Here is an 18,216-nt window from a genome sequence, read left to right on the forward strand (position 1 = left end):
GGTGATCAAAAGTATGCCCAGTACTCCAAAATTATTCGGCACCCTGCCGCTATTATCACAAACCAGGTGATCAAAAGTACGCCTAGTACTCCAAAATTATTCGGCACCCTGCCGCAATTATCACCAACCAGGTGATCAAAAGTAAGCCCAGGACTTCAAAATTATTCGGCAACCTGCCGCTATTATCACCTACTAGGTGATCAAAAGTACGTCCAGTACTCCAAAATTATTCGGAAGCCTACCGCTATTATCACCCACTAGGTGATCAAAAGTACGTCTAGTACTCCAAAATTATACATGAGCATCACTCATGTCAATCATACATAAACATTCATGAACATCACTCATGTCAATCATACATAAACATTCATGACCATCATTCATGTTAACATTCATGAGCATTACTCATGTCAACATTCATGAGCATCACTCATGTCAATCAGCTTTGAAAACTTCACTTACAGAGCTCCAGCTTCGAGAGCTTCAGCTTCAAAAGCTTCATTTACAAAGCTCCAGCTTCAAAAGCTTCACTTGCAAAGCTTCACCTATAAAGCTTCAGTGCAGGGTATACAAACACCGTATCCGAACAACCGCCACTTCGGCCCATACATGGATTCAATTTAAAGTCTCCAGCCAACAGACCCTATTGACTGAAGACTTGGGGGACTACATTATGTACCATATATTGGGCCTCAACTGAGCCTCATGAAAAATATTTGGGGGACTTAGCCCATTATTCATGTACTGAGGAGCGAGCCCTTATTTTATAAAAGGGACTCTCTTACTTTCATTAGAAAGCACCCATTATTCATGTATTGAGGAACGAGCCCTTATTTTATAAAAGGGACTCCCTCACCTTCATTAGAGAGCATCATCACCAGCTGAGCAATCGCCTCGCCGCGAGCATCACTCCTAATTCATGTACTGAGGAGCTAGCCTTTATTTTATAAAAGGGATTCCCTTACCATCATTAGAGAGCATCGCCGCCTGCTGAGCAACCGCCTCGCCACGAGCATCAACTCTAGCCCATCATTTTTTGTATTGAGAAGCGAGCCCTTATTATATAAAAGGGACTCCCTTACCTTCAACGCCACAAGCCGAGCCAACCAAGGCAACATAAGCCACAAGCAGAGCAGCCTTGCAACATGTGCTACTTCTAGTTGAGCATCATTTCAGATTGAGTACCGCCTCATATCGTGTATCAGTCTTAGATGACATCTAGTTACTTCGGCCCACACATGGATTGAATTTCAAGTCTCCAGCCAAAAGACTCTCTTGACTGAAGATTTGGGGGACTACTGTTTGTACCATACTTAGGGCCTCCGTATTTAGACCTCGTATAAATACTTGGGGGACTCAAATGTGATTATGTAATAAATGAAAGGGCAAATATGTAATAAGTGAAGAGCCCTTATTCTATAAAAGGACCCCTCACTCTCCTCATTAAGAGAGGCCAATTCTTAAGCTTGAAGCCCCCTCACCCTTCAAAGCCTCACTCTCACATTACAGAGGCTCTCTCCCTCATAATCCTCTAAGAGAAATACAATATCAGTGTGAACGTAACCCAAACATTGGGGTGAACCACGTACATATTGTGTTCTTTACTTTCTTGCAGATTCACGATCGGATTTTCGTTGTTCCAAGACCCCTCCGGTTTTGTGCATCAACACAAACGATATTATACACTAATTAAGTTTATCTAAATTTCGAGAAATGAGGTTCGAAACTTTGGTGCATAGGAATGAGCACACTACTCTAGCCAATTTGGCTAAGCCCAAATCTTCAAATTATTAAAAAAAATTCTTTCACAGCTATATGCAAATTAGTTATTTGGTTTTTGAACAAGTTGTACTCCTTATTGAACATGTTATGGTATTATGACGTTTAACTAACAAATAGGAACTAGAGTGATATGAACGTAAATTACTATATTAGATCATGAACCTCCTTACACATATTGATACAGTCCTATTTGTTAGAAAATATTAGTATTTGGGTTTTGCTTGTTAGTTTAGGATTTGGGCCTAGTCCATCCGAGTTAGGGTTTTTTAGGTTTAGTTCTCTATAAATATTGCTTGTAATTTAGTTTGAGAAATAATTAAGTTAGTCACAATATAGTCTCTTAGGGTTTTGTAGCCGTTTCGGAATTCTTGTTTGTTTAATAATATTCCAATTATTTTGTTAATCTTGTTCATCGAGCACTCATGATATTCAACTCTATTAAAATTCAACTTTATATTAAAGAGATTAGCATGACTCCTCAGCATCATGTAATTCTTAATTCACATCTCATAAGGATTCTAGATGTCGATGAAATATATAGGGCTCAATATCCAAACTTATTCATGATTAAGCCATAACGTGCAACAAAAAAATTTAGCCCTACAAAATATTTCAATCTACTTTATTCGGAGTCTTGATCTTGAAGAAGATGAGCAAAGAAACAGCAAGAAGATCAAAGGCAGAACGCAAGGAAGACAAAACAGGTAGCAACAACGCAAACATGGATAACAATCTCAACATGGAAGACAAAACGCAAGAATATCAAGAACAATATGCCGCCATGGTCAAAAGTACACCCGAGTTACCTGATCTTGTTATCTACCAGATTCTCCAACTCCTTTCCACCAGATATGCCATACGGGCCAGCATACTCTCCAAGCAGTGGGAAAGGGTATGGTCTTTAATTCCCTTATTAGATTTCGACGAGGAAGAGCAACATGGTGATCATGTATTTCAACATGATAAGTTCGAATATTTCGTGACAAATTGTTTGAGGCGCCATGAGAAAGATCATAAGCAAGAATACTTAGATAAATTCAGGCTTCGTACGAGATACTATGGATACGAAAATCTCATCAACCAGTGCTTGAGTTTTGCTATATGGAAAAAAGTTAAACAGTTAGATTTGAGCCTATATACAACCCATAACTTGTCCTATCCTCTATACAACTTACCCCATACGGTTCTCAACGCAAAATCCTTAACTAGTTTGAACCTGGAGTCTGTGGCAATAAGTTGGGGTTGGGGCTTTCAACATGTAAGACTTCCTTCTTTGAAATCTATGTCCCTCAAAGAAGTGCTCGTGGACGAGTTTGCATTCGTCAAATTGATTTTGGGGTGCCCTTCAATTGAGAGTTTGTCAATTGACTCATGTGGCGGCCTATCGAGGGTTGATGTTTCAAGTTCCAGCCTAAAGTCTTTGGAAGTAATAAGGGGTTTCACAGAATACGAGCTTACAGTAAAAGCTGCGAATCTTGAATCTTTTAGATTGGGTGATAGTGTTCATCATGTGACCGGAAACGATGATTTCAATGAGAGACGTGGTACAATTATTGAAACTCCAAAGCTACGTTCTTGTGAGTTCATTGGTTATTGGCAGACTGGATTTTCTTTGAATGCTCCAAAATTATCTGAGGCTACCATCATACTTGGGGACAGAGCGGATTCTTATTTCAACACATTCCCGCACAATCCTAAAATGAGAAATTTTCTTGGTCAGTTTGACTGCTCCGGAAAAATGAGCTTACATGTTATGGATGCTGAGGTATTTATATGGCTTAACTATTAAAATGCCCCTTAAATTATCACAAAAATATCACATCTATCCGATGGCATTTCAACTGTATCACAATCCCCCATGAACTTCATTCCGTATCTCACATTACCCTGTTCGTCAACTCCATCCATTGACCGTTAACTATTGATCTATTATATCGACCTGATAACAATAATATGACAAATCGATGACATATTGACTGTCCTGTAATCAAAATTTAACGAGTCAATGGATGAAGTTCACGAACTGAGAGAGTGATTCAGTTGTAAAAGCAGGAGTAAAGTGATATATTTAGGGTATTGTTCACGGGGTATTTTATAAGTAAGCCTATTTATATATCAATTCTTTAGTTCAAACACTCCTCTCTTATTATTGTCTATGTGTTGTTCCAAGTTGTAAAATCGTTACTGATGTTGTGAATGGAATGGTAGACGATCATTGTTCCAAAAGAACTCAGAAGGAGCAGTACTACCTTGTTTCCACCCCTACCTAGTCTGAAGAATCTTCAGGTAATCATAACTTCTCCAACGTTGGTGAGCGACTCCACCTTGAGGAACTCCTTGCGTCGGATGGCACCTGCTTTGGATCGGGAGGGTTTATCAATTCAAAAGAAATCTTGGTAAACACAATTAGTTTTGAGGAAACTATCAATTAAAGGTAAACACCTGCACTTTTTAATTACAACCAAATAAAAAACCTTGTTTGTTACTGTTTTGACTAGAACTATTTGAATTTGCAGTTGGAGGTTGCATGTGAAAGAACTTATAGACTTGTGCGACGGCAATTTTGTTGATTAATTAATCGGGGACAAACTCCGAGACTTTTAATCATTTAGATATTTTACGTGGATTCCAAATGTGTGTTTGTTTGTTTGCTACCCACTTATTATGGATGGAACACCCTACTAATCTAAGTAGTTTAGAGCGGGCATAAGTGACCTCACAACACCATATAGTGGTGAATATAATTCAAACATCATCTAGGTATTTTTACTAGTATGTGTAAAATTATCAAAAGCTAATTATTTTGGAAGTATTGTGTACTCTTTTTTTTTTTTTTTTTCAGAGATATTACGTACTCTTCTTAGTATATATAGGATGACTTAGTGAGAGCTTTTATTCTGCGAGAAAAGGTTGATCTTCGACCTCCATTTGTTGTGTACATATTTTTAAGCTCCATTGTCAGCTGCAAATTCAACAATGATTTCTCTACTGTGAGGTGGCTTTGGACGTTGGTCGTGATCAAAACTTCTTCCCAATTACGGACCTTGCTATCCACCAAATCCTCAACGGCTCAAACTGGCTAGCTAGCAACAAGATCAAAAACAAAAAGCTTGTATTCATGTTGATGTTATTTGGAACTAATAACATTAATCATACCATATTCATGTAAAACAACAAATAACTGGATCAAAATATTGTCAGAATGATATGAATATAACCAAGGCTTTTACATCTGAAAGAGGATCCGATCGAAAGAACAATTTCAAATGTAAAACTTGAATAAAGGCTCTTACTTAGTAGTATCTTATACTAATTTATCAAACTAAGGACATGTGTAGGTCTGTCATAAAAGGAAACTTAGGCGCGTGATCGCTTGGGGGGAATTCGTTTAAGTCTGGTAAAAATTTAAAAGGCTTCACTTGGAGTTTTGCATCTTCATCCGAAGCAGCAGCAGATAGATCGTCTCCTCCGCTGAAAGTATACCCTCTAATTACTTCCTCATCATTATGAGGTGATCCAAGATATTGATTGGAATCGCAATCACAATGATCCCAATCAATACCTGTGGTTCCGAGCCCCCCATGTTCATGTTGATCAAGATGGTTAGTACTTGTTTCATCGGGTACTACTACTACAGCTGCTAATTCTTCAACATGATCATCACCATGTTTAGGAGGATCATCTTGGTTCACCTCTTGTTCCCAATCGGGTCCTTTATCATGTTCATCATAGTATTCTGTATAATTTCCAGACGATGAACATGGGCTCATTAAAGCAGCGGCTTCTTCGACATGATCTTGCTTTTCATAATCTTCATCTTGATCAGAGTCATAAACTTTATTCAAATCAAGACAAACCCTCCTACGCTTACTACGGCTCTCACCACCATCACCAACAACTGCCAATTCCAAACCCAATTGGTCATCACGGTAGTCATCTGCGAGTCCGACGTGGTTTATGAAGTCAGAACATCTCTTTCGCTTACGACGACTCTCACCACCACCACCACAACCAACTTCCAATTCCAAACCTAAGCTGCCATCATCGTCATTCACTGCGAGTGCAACGTTGTTTACGAATTCTGAACCTCTTTTCCACTTAGGACGACTCTCACCACCACCACCACCAACACCAATTTCCAATTCCAAATCCAATAAGCTTCCATCATCATCATCATCTACAAGCGCAACATGGTTTACGAAGTCATCGGAACATCTTTTTCCCTTGCAACGTTTCTCACCACCACCACAAACACCAATTTCCAATTCCAAACCCAAGTTGCCATCATCGTTGTCTTCTGCGAGTGCTACATCGTTTACGAAGTCATCGGAACATCTCTTTCGCTTGATCACGTTGGACCGTGCCTCTTTGTGACCTTCCTCGGGCATCTCACGATGATAATTGTGATCTTCTTCTCTATCTGGCGGTATGGCCATGTCTGTGTTTGAAGACTGTCGCTGCTGCTTCTGCTTGGTATTGTAAGTTTCCAGGGTTTGTGATGATCGATTTGCAAAGTTCCCTTTTCCCTGCGTATTTTCTGTAGGTGGAGAATTGCGAAAACAAATTTAGGAAAGACTATGGACTAGGTTTCGAGCCCAAGATATTATAAATTATTTATTTCGTGTGAAACAAGCGACCCAAAACGGGACGCCCAATAAAATTGTGTGAGTTCGGATTTCCTCATGCAAATAAAAGGAAAGTTGGCCCATAAACACTGACTTCAAATAAAAGGAAATATTGATTTTTTTTTGGTACTCTTTGGTTTGCTTCTAAAAGTGCTTTTTGATCGATGTGCTTTTAAAATTACTAAAAGCATTTTTAGAGAAAATATTTTTTGGTTCCAAAAGCACTTAAAGTGCTTTATGTAAGAAGCACCAGTTATGTGCTTCTTCCAGGAAGCACTTTAAGTGCTTTTCAAGAATTTACTTGCATTTTTACTAAGGATTGGTTCCAAAAACATTTTCACCAAAAACGCTTTCATTCATTTTAAAAGCACATCCAAACGAGCAAATTTTTTCTCTCATATAAATGCATTTTGGAGAAGTATTTGCTAGATGTTATTTTAGGAAGTACTTTCAAGTGTTTTGGTTTTTAACAAAAAATTTAGGACTCGTTTGGAAATTCTTTAAATAACTGATTTTTAGAGAAATTGTTTTTGGGTTCGACAAACATTTTAAGCACTTATAACTGGTGCTTCTTGCAGGAAGCACATCCAGTGCTTTTCTAAGATCCACTTGCATTTTACTTAAGAATTAGTTGTAAAAACATTTCCACCAATTAACAAACACAACCATTAACCCTTTTGAGTTTGAAGTAGGGGGCACGATCTGTATTGGACTGGTTTAATCCCAAAACGACGATCAACCTAATTACAGAAAATCAACCAAACCAAAACACTTATGTCTTTTCTTTATCAAGACCAAACCAAAATCAGCCGGCCTGAGCGGTTGGTCAGTCGGTTTGATCGGTTCGGCCGCATTGGTGATGGTGGATCAATAGAAGACAAATCTGCAGAAGAAAGGTCCACCCTAAAACCCTGAATAATTGAAAATGGTAGAAAGGTTTCAACCTATGTAGAACAGAAGATTCACAAACTTATGATTTATAGGGTTTGCATCCCCACACTTCGATCACAAAAATACATATAACACATATAATATCTTTGTATATAAAATGAAGAAGTTAGGGCAACAACAACAGCACACCAGTAAAAGAATACCACCTTTTCTGTTATATAACACAGAGAACAAGATTGGAATGAATCATAAGGACACATGAACAACCAAGAAAACAAAAAGGGCAAAATGAGGATTTTCTTAATACAAGGGCTTTAGCTATGGGGAAGGAACCTATTCTTCTTCTTCTTCAGCAATTTTTTATTTTATTTTTATACAATGAGAGAGACTTTAAGACTTTTGGCTTACAACACAAGACACGGAGAAGAGAGTGTTGCGAGTTATATATTAGTTAAAGTGTAAATAGTAGTTTATTGTCCCACATTGGTGAAGTACATATATAATGCCAATTGTAACTTCTATATATACTCTACTTTGTAGATTAATGAATATATAAGAAAATCTCAAATATTGTCATATATATTTTTGGTATTTACCATGTTTAGTTTAATATGGCATCAGAGCAGTTCGCTCTTGGTGACCTGTGTGCTTTAATTTTGTGTCCACATTTTTCGTGATTTCCTTCATGAAAAAAAAAAAAAAAGTGAATAGTGTCGCGCTACAGTACAACACTTGCTACAGTCGTGATCTGCTTGTGAATAGTGATCCTCTACAGTACCGTAAACAGTGATTGCTACAGTGCTGTGAATAGTCTCTGCTGCAGTGCCGTGAACAGTGATTGCTACAGTGTCTGGTAAATTGTTTTCATTCTGCTGTGTATCTTTTGTGCCTTTATTGTTCGTGATTTTGTTCAATGGCTCAATATAATCATATTATTGTTATGCATCTTGGTGGAACAAATAAATGGATAATTGATACTGGGGCCACTGATCAAGTGACTAGTGACCCTAGAGTGTTTGATGAGTTATGTGATTATGTTCGTGATCCGTATATTACTAGTGCAAATGGAGCACTTTCCCCTGTGAAGGGTGAAGGCACTATCTCTCTGACTCCAACCTTATCATTGGTTCGTGCTTTACTTGTTCCTGATGTTAAGTGCAATCTTTTGTCGGTTGGAAAACTTCTTGATACCTTATATTGTTCTACTCACTTCTACCCTACGTATTGTTATTTTCAAGACATTCAAACTCAGAAGATAATTGGTCGTGGTAAAATAATATGGGGTTTTTACATCTTGACTATGAAGGATACTGTTGTTTCCGGTTCAAATAATCATCAAGTTTTAAGTGCTAAAGTGGATGACAGACATCAAATTTGGTTGTGGCATCGACGATTGGGACATCCATCATTCAGTTATATGAAACATCTATTTCTTTCTTTGTTTCGCACTTGTAGTGATTCAGAGTTCAAGTGTGAAACATGTTTCATGGCTAAGAGTCATCGTGCTTCCTTTTCCGTAAGTGATTCTAAAGCCATTTTGCCATTTGATTTGATACATTCTGATGTGTAAGGTCATGCTGTTTTAGCTGTTGTGTATTTGTCAATCGTGTTCCAAGTAGGGTTCTTGATTTTCAGACACCGTTTGATGTGTTACAAAAACATGTTTCTCTTGTTTCTGTATCAAAGCTTCATCCGAAAGTGTTTGGGTGTATTGCGTATGTATATGTCTACTCTCATCAGCGGAGTAAACTTGATGCATGTGCTCTCCGGTGTGTCTTTATTGGGTATGCTAACAATAAAAAAGGCTATAAGTGTTATCATCCTTCGACTCAAAAAACTTATATTACCATGGATGTCACCTTCCATGAGGAAGTTTCATATTTTGTGAAGCCCTCTTCCGACTCTCCACTTCAGGGGGAGATGATGAGTGAAGTGCAGATTCGAAGAGATGGTATGGATGATGTGTTACAGGCAGAGTTGGGAACATAACCTATTATGTTGCGTGATATTGATTAGTTGGCTACAGATAGTGATCGGTCACCTGTTGACACGCCCCGACCCTGATATTCCCCAAATACCAAGATAGACACGTGCTGGCTGACACCCGAGGGTGATGAAAGCCATTAATTGATACAAAAGCTAAGAATAAGAAATAAATAAGGGTTATGAATTTAAAATACAATGAATTAAAAATTTAGGAATGTGTTCAGAGCATACAACTAACTAGAGTTCTAACAGAATTAATATAAAATTTAATAAATAACGGATGCGGGTCCTACACCGAGAGGACTCGAATATGCCAATGCGAAAGCATTGACGTTGGGATCGTATGTCTCGATTCTAAATCCTGAAAGGGGGTGCAAAACAAGGGTGAATGGACCAAGTTCATATATATACATAATACAAAAACAATTATGAACATACTAACCCTCAAGTTTATATATAATGAAAACTACTAACATAATAAGTGATAGGTTTTCTGAAACTCTAGCATGCAATAAAACATCTCAACAGGTATAACGCGGAAAACATCATATAAATCATCGCATGTATCATTTCATAGATTGTCTCGTAAGCGCGATGTGTTGCTAGTAAGATCACTGAAATAAATATAACTCCCGGCCCTATGCCAGCACCGTGGTCTCTGCGCCCGTAGCCAGAGATTACCAACTCCCGGCCTAATGCCTGCTTCGTGTCCCTCAGCCCGTAGCTAGGGATTATTTCTCCCGGCCTATCTGCCAACACCAGATCCTCGCCCCAGGCAGCATAGTGTCAACTAGGTACGCACAAATAGTTACGCCTCTAAAAAAATAACCACTTCATAGTATAAAGTCATCAATCATCTATACTATAAATAGGGGTTTCTAAAACATGTTCTAGCATCCTATCGTCATCCATCAGATAGTCTACCAGTTCATGGTTTTTATAGAAAATACAATATATTAAAATATAGCTCAATATAGGCCAACAATTAATTCCTCACCAAAAACACGAGACGAAAATTAACATATTCAATAAACATGCTTAACATAAAATAAAATCATAAACTCGCAAGGCATGCTATTCATTTATGCAATTGAACTATAAAATCATGTAATTTTAGAAGGGGTCCACTCACAGTACTTCGTCATTGAAAAGTCACGTAGCTAGCGAAGACAGAAACGCCACTATAATTACCCCTAAGCACATAAAGAGTCTAATAAATAAAACTATATAATAGCAATTGAATTTGGGAAAAAGGACATTGGAAACGGATTCAGAATGTCAAATTACCTTAAGAAGGGTCCTGGATAAATTTCGTAAAATGTCAACAGAATATCTTTAGAATATTCCAAAGAATATTTCCTGGCGGAATATTCCACATAAAGTGTTTGGGTTTAGCTAATTAGGTGGGCTAGGTTTAGAGGAGAGGGCTTAGGGCCCTAGTAAAAAAGGCCTGAAGGCTGTAAGCCTAAGGGTTTTGGGTTTCTAGATAAAAAGGCTTAGGGCCTTAGCTAATTTGGCCCAAAGGCCTTTAACTTAAAACAATTAATAAAATAAATAATAAAACTGAAATGGGTTTTGGGTTGGGCTCGGCAGGAAAGGCCTAAAGGGCTTGGGTTTGGTGGGTCGCCGGACGCAAGGATGAAGAAGGCCGAAATTCGGCCAGAAATCCACACCAACTTTAAATGGCCATAACTTTGCCAAAACTCCACAAAATCGAGTGATTCAAAAACGAAAGTTGTAGTTCTCGAAAAGACAAAGAGAATGTCACATGATGTCTAACTTGCCGTGGTTTGGCCTGAAAATGCCTCGAAAGCCTCGGAGGTCACCGAAAACTGGGTAAGATTTAAATGAGTATAACTTTTTCAGTACTTAATGAAATTGAGTGAAACAAAAAGGAAAGTTGTAGTTCTTAGCAAGACGAAGAGATTGATACCTTGCACGCCGGCCAACTCGTCTTGGTTTGGCGGGAAATTTCCTCGAAAGTGGCGGTCTGCGTCGGAGCTGATGTACGGGGCTTCATGGTTCGACTTCCAAGATGCCAAGACTATGGTTGGGTTCGTAGCGGCGAGATAAAGATGATGGTGATGTTTGTTGGTAAGAAAAACCCTCGGAGGGGTTGAGATAGAGAGAGCCGAGAGAGTGTAAGGGAGAGTGAGGGAGAAGAGAGAAAGAGGAAGACTTTTAAAAAAAATAAAAGAAAATAGAAAGGGAACCGGGGGACAAAACAGGGCGGTGGGACCCTTGGGCACACCATTTAAGACCCAAAAATCATTTTAAAAGCAAGATAATATCAAACGTAGTGAAAATACAATTTAAATTAGGGGTGGGTGTAACAATCTACCCCCCTTAAAAGAATATCGTCCCCGAAATTTAAAATAACATACTACACTGAAAATACTCGAAAATAGGAAGAAGAATAATATACATATATGTAAAGAATAGAGGTAAGAGCAGTTGCACAAAAGGGAAAATGCCACACCGTCGCGATCGGTTGCAATGATTCCATCTTTCGTGCCTCCAGACTCATACTTTCTTTCCCCATTAGTGTAATAGTAGAAATCATACTTTATAAAGACATAAAGTTGAAAACATATATTGACGTAAGGTCCAAAATGAGTACGCAAAATACTATAACATCAAAAATAGATATGTACTAACATATTCAAGGGCGGAGCTACCATGGGCCTAGAGGGGGCGGATGCCCCCAATGAGATTTTTCTGATGCTGGCATGCTCATCTGTTTCTGCAGCAGCAAAGCCCCCACTGCGATTTTGAGCAGCAGCAAAGCCCCCACTGCAATTTTCTGGTTCCTCCGATCTGGGTCTTTCTAAACCAGGCCAAAGGCAAAACGAACCTCTGCAGAAGCCTGATCTGATTTTTTTTTTTTAAATGTAAACGAAACGGCGTCGTTTCGTATATGTTTAAAAAAAAAAAAAAGTTATGTTATAGTATTAGTGGGGGACCAGACTCCCATTTCTTTTTTTTTTGTCTCCTAAAAAAGTTATGTTATAGTATTAGTGGGGGACCAGACTCCCATTTCTTTTTTTTTTACTCCCTTTGTTTTCGTTGCCCTTTGTCAGAGAGCAGCTTGGTGCTGCTCTGTTTGTCTTCTCCAAAGTCCAAACCAATACCTTGAAAGTTGCTCTCCTGTCCAGGTGCTCTCTGGAGCAAAGTTGCTCTTCCCAGCCATGCCAGCAGCCAGCCATTCTCTAGTATCTAGCCGATAACATATATATATATATTTAGGTAAATTTTTTAATTCCTAAATCTATAATTCCTAACCCTAATTAATTATTTAAGACGAATTTTTGTTTAATTGGTATAGAAATATAGAATCATATGGATATGGTATGCACTAATATGGATGGTTATTGACTTATTGATTATTTATATGATGAATTCTATGATTATTGATGAATGAAATTATGAAATTACGAATTCTATAAATATGGGTATACATTTATTCAAATGATTAGTTGAATTAAATGTTTATTTGTTGAATAATTTGTATGCTTATTGGTATGAGTTTACAAGTGGGAAAGGCAAAAATCAAGAAACTACTTTGAAACGTGCTGGAGAAACACGTTGGGGTTCACACTTGGGTACTTTAGTAAGTATAATGACTATGTTTTCATCCATACTTGATGTACTTGAAGTAATAGCAGATGATGGAGTAAGCTCTCAACAAAGATGTGAAGCGAATAATTTATTGGATTCCATGCAATCATTTGATTTTGTGTTTAATCTACACTTGATGAAAGATATACTTGGAATAACCAATGAATTGTCACAAGCATTGCAAAGGAAGGATCAAGATATTGTAAATGCTATGAAGTTGGTTGGAGTTTGTAAGCAAAGGTTGGAGATAATGAGGAAAAATGGTTGGGATTCTTTACTCAATGAAGTCTCAGAATTTTGTCTTAAACATGATATTGATGTGCCTAATATGGATGATATGTTTCTTTCTCGAAGGCGAGGGCAACGAAAAGCAAAAGCAGTCACAAATATGCATCACTATTGTGTTGGGATATTTTATGTTGTTTTGGATTGGCAGCTTCAAGAACTAAATAATCGTTTCAATGAGACCAACACTGAGTTACTTCTTTGTTTGGCATGTTTATGTCCAGCCGACTCCTTCTCTGCTTTTGATAGCCAAAAGCTATTGCGTCTTGCCCAATTTTATCCTAAAGACTTCTCTATGAATGAGCTGGTGATACTTAAGATTCAACTTGAGACTTACATTGTGGATATGCGGTCTAGCATTGAGTTTTCAGGTTTAAAAGAGATTGGAGATCTTGCAAAAAAAATGGTTCAATGCAAGAAACACAAGGTGTATTCGCTGGTTTACTTGCTTGTGACATTAGCACTAACTCTTCCAGTTGCTACTGCAACCGTTGAAAGAGCATTTTCGGCCATGAAAATTCTGAAGAATCGATTGAGAAATCGGATGGGAGATCAATGGATGAATGATAACATGGTTATTTTTATAGAGAGAGAGATATTTGATGGTATTGGTAATGATGTTGTCATGCAACGCTTTCAGAACATGAAAACGCGTCGAGGGATATTGTAAAGGACTGTTGTATGAAAAACTTTATGGATTAATATATAAGTATTGTGTTTAGTAAATTCTTAAGCTTTTTAATTATGACTTTGTTGTTTGAGGATGCCCCCATTCACACAAATCTCTGGCTTCGTCCCTGAACATATTGTTCAAAAACTCGAATCAACTTAAAAAATGAAAACAGAAATACTTTTCCAAAAACATTTGTAACGTCAAAACAATTAACTAGAGTAAATGAAGTTAAAATACTTATACTGAAAACCAAAACTGAAAAATGAGAGTGGGTCTCGCCTAAGCATATGAAACGTCGTGCACTTCGAGACATGAGTTTTTGGTTAGAGTCCCAAGAATAACAATTCCACACAACTGCTGAAGATGGATCTTCCTGCCCACTTGCTTAACGAACCCAACGAATAAGTTATCGATACAACGGTTTGCAGCCCGCACTACCGACAACACATTGTTGTCTCGCTAAGCAAGCAATAATTTCCTGAGGGTGCACAATTTCACACATCGAAATTTTGATCCTCCAAATACAAGCTCGCACAACTCCTCTATCAACCAATGTTGCATATAGCAACTTTCATACCATGTCGCAAAAAGTGCCATACCCCATACTGAACAAAACAGAGACTGTTGTCGTAAAACTCTATCCAGCACCAAACATCCTATCCTCCTCAGTTCTTCCAAATGTGACCAACTACTCTAGAATTTTTCCAATAAATAACCCATTTGAAAACTGTACCTTGGGATTTAAGAGAAGTGGCTACCATGTTAGTAGTAGACCCAAAAGCTCAAACCAAGCAAGCAAAAAACAAGAAGTCATCTTCCTCAACACGTAATATATCTTGGGAACTGTTGTAGTGCTCAATCAACCTCTCCATTTTTGCTTAGTTGCATAATTCTAGTCAACCAAGGTCAAAGTTGGTGGAAAGAAGAACAACTCGCAATGGTCAACCTAAAAACAAAAGAGAGTACACACCTTTCAAGAGAAGTGTAAAGATTATCCAACTCTCGCTTCGATCGTCTTGTAGTGCCATCCCAGAATGCACTAAACAGATCTGCTAGAAGTGTTTTAACAACCACGTAGTCATAACAATAAGGTTCAGAAGTGAAGCAGTGGAAATATGCATTGAGACGAACACATATCGTTGGAAAATAATCGATGTGATGCCTATGAATTCTAGTAAGATGGTGATACAATATGCTGACCTTCAGTACTAAAACCTTTAACCAACTCTTACTAAAAGACCGCTCGAACCTCATGCTCACGTGCTCTCGAACTAAAGGATCCTGGTGAGAGGTAGTGGAAAGCTACGTTGAGGCGAACACATCACATCATCAAAAAGGTCTACCAGAGTAAGATGTGATGGTTATGAATTGTAGCAAGATAATGAGTGGTGACCATTCAATTCAACATGAAGATAGTGATGCAATATGCTAATCACCTGCACTACAATCTTCACCAGTTTCTTACCAAAATACAGCTTAAACCTCATACCCATATGGAACTCTTTCTGGTAAGTCTAGTAAGCTTGTGTAAAGATTATGCTCCCAACATTCCTGTCTAAATCGATAAGAATTGGGCGCACACTTCTGCCGAATCCATCGATCATGAATTCCTCACTAATTGAGCGAGAAATCATGTTGGAAAGGCTGAGAGAATACTCCAGAATTTGAAGGTCAAAACAAGTCCATTACAATTCAGAGTACAAGATATCGAGAATTGAACTAGAAACCATGCCAACGGAATGATCCAGTTTCACAATGAGAGACGAATAAGCAAAGGAAGGTGAAAATGCAGAAATAGAAGTCACTGTTTCTGATTATTGGGTAAATCATCATAGTAAGGTCAATTGATTTCTTAGCCAAAAGGAAATAGGTCTAAACTCAAGAATAGTTAAGAACTGTTGATAAGATTTGATGACGCTAAAGAAATTTCGAAATTCATAATACTTTGTGAGAGCTGTTTCAAAGTTTAAAAAATAAACATAGAACCTCTGAATCAACAGAATGACGAAGAAGAAAGATATGAAGCAGCCTGCGTATGCATGTAGTGACATGATTAGCTATCTGAAAGTAATGCTCTTGAGCAAACCAAGGCTCAATGAGTCCAGAGAAGTTTAGAGCAAAGCTCGATCTTCATACAATGATGAATATGGTAGAGTCTCAAGCCATTACACTGAAAATTACAAGGCTGAACATTTAGTGGACAAAAGTACTGATCAGTTGGGCTACAAGCAAGAAGCTAAGTTCATCTCTATCGAAAAGTACACGGACAAGGAGCTAGGGTTTTCCACCGAGTACCAAACCTAGGTGAAGTTCAAGGAATCTGTTTATCCAAACAAGTTTGGATCTTCATCATCTAATTCTAACTATGACAACAATAAGAATTGCAACTCCTTTTGGAAATTGATGAGAACGTCTGTTATCGAGGAGTTTCCCAAGAAAAGCAATTAATGTAAACAAAGTCAACACTCGAAGAATTTAGTGTAAAGCTGACGGTCAAAGGTTAAGGAACTTGACTTCATCGCTAGAGAAATCAAGAAGGTTATCGATAGAATAATCGCCGATGACTTGTTCTAAAGATTTACATGAACTTCTTCAATGGTAATGAATCTGAGAAAATTGCTTCGATCCCACCAATCACCACTTATTAGACTTCGTAACAATTAGCGTTTGCCGCTTTCTCTAACACGTACTCCGAATATTTTGAGCAATTTCCAAGAGATATGACTCTGCCCGTCATTCCCAGGGAACGCATGTCGCAGAGTATCGTCCTATGTTGAAAGTCGTCCAACAATCCTCTTCATCACTGTTGAGGCACAATCCCGACACGAATTCTTGAATTTTAACAAGAATGTGACAATTCAAATAGAGAAAGGTTCACACAACTGCACCGAATGACACCAAATCTAGAAGTCCTGACATCCAATTGCTGTCAAAACCGACACTTTATGAGAATAAAAGAGAATCCTAAGTATGCTCTAAACAAACCACACTCTGATACCAATCTGATATGCCCTGACCCTGATATTCCTCGAATACCAGGATAGACACATGATGGCCGACACCCGAGAGTGACGAAAGCCATTAATTGATACAAAAGCTAAGAATAAGAAATAAATAAGGGTTATGAATTTAAAACACAATGAATTAAAAATTTAGGAACGTGTTCAGAGCATACAACTAACTAGAGTTCTAAAAGAATTAATATAAAATTTAATAAATAACTGATGTGGGTCCTACACCGAGAGGACTCAATATGCCAATGCGAAAGCGTTGACGTCGGGATCGTATGTCTCAATTCTAAATCCTAAAAGGGGGCACAAAACAAGGGTGAGTGGACCAAGTTCATATATATGCATAATATAAAAATAGTTATGAACATACTAACCCTCAGGTTTATATATAATGAAAACTACTAACATAATAAGTGATAGGTTTTCTGAAACTTTAGCATGCCATAAAACATCTCAACAGGTATAACGCAAAAAACATCATATAAATCATCGCGTGTATCGTCTCGTAAGCGCGGTGTGCTGCTAGTAAGATCACTGAAATAAATATAACTCTCAGCCATATGCCAGCATCGTGGTCTCTACACCCGTAGCCAGAGATTACCAACTCCCGGCCCAATGCATGCTCCGTGTCCCTCAGCCTGTAGCTAGGGATTATTTCTCCCGACCTATCTGCCAACACCAGATCCTCGCCCCAGGCGGCATAGTGTCCACTAGGTACGCACAAATAGTTACGCCTCTAAAAAAAAAATACTATAAAGAGGGGTTTCTAAAACATGTTCTAGCATCCTATCGTCATCCATCAGATAGTCTACCAGTTCATGGTTTTTATAGAAAATACGATATATTAAATATAACTTAATATAGGCCAACAATTAATTCCTCACCAATAACACGAGACAAAAATCAACATATTCAATAAACATGCTTAACATAAAATCAAATCATAAACTCGCAAGCCATGCTATTCATTTATGCAATTGAACTATAAAATCATGTACTTTTAGAAGGGGTCCACTCACAGTACATCGCCGTCGAAAAGTCACGCAGCTAGCGAAGACAAAAACGCCACTATAATTGCCCCTAAGCACATAAAGAGTCCAATAAATAAAACTATATAATAGCAATTGAATTTGGGAAAAGGGACATTGGAAACGGATTCAGAACGTCAAATTCTCCTAAGAAGGGTCCTGGATAAATTTCGTAAAATGTCAACAGAATATCCTTAGAATATTCCAAAGAATATTCCCTGGCAGAATATTCCACATAAAGTGTTTGAGTTTAGCTAATTAGGTGGGCTAGGTTTAGAGAAGAGGGCTTAGGGCCCTGGTTAAAAAGGCCCGAAGGC

The 18,216-nt window shown here is 38.0% G+C and overlaps 1 protein-coding gene across 1 annotated transcript; it reads left to right on the forward strand.

The window, feature by feature from the left end:
- Positions 1-12,903: 12,903 nt before the first annotated feature.
- On the forward strand, positions 12,904-13,857 carry LOC139188718 (uncharacterized). The gene has a single exon (XM_070806404.1). The coding sequence runs from the start codon at positions 12,904-12,906 to the stop codon at positions 13,855-13,857; it is 954 nt and encodes a 317-aa protein (XP_070662505.1).
- The last annotated feature ends 4,359 nt before the right edge of the window (positions 13,858-18,216 follow it).

Source organism: Malus domestica, chromosome 10, assembly GCF_042453785.1.
Source record: "Malus domestica chromosome 10, GDT2T_hap1".
Classification (NCBI taxonomy): domain Eukaryota; kingdom Viridiplantae; phylum Streptophyta; class Magnoliopsida; order Rosales; family Rosaceae; genus Malus; species Malus domestica.

What these genes read in the sequence shown, in the direction of transcription:
- LOC139188718 (XM_070806404.1), top strand. Translation starts at nt 12,904, where the DNA reads ATGACTATGTTTTCATCCATACTTGATGTACTTGAAGTAATAGCAGAT.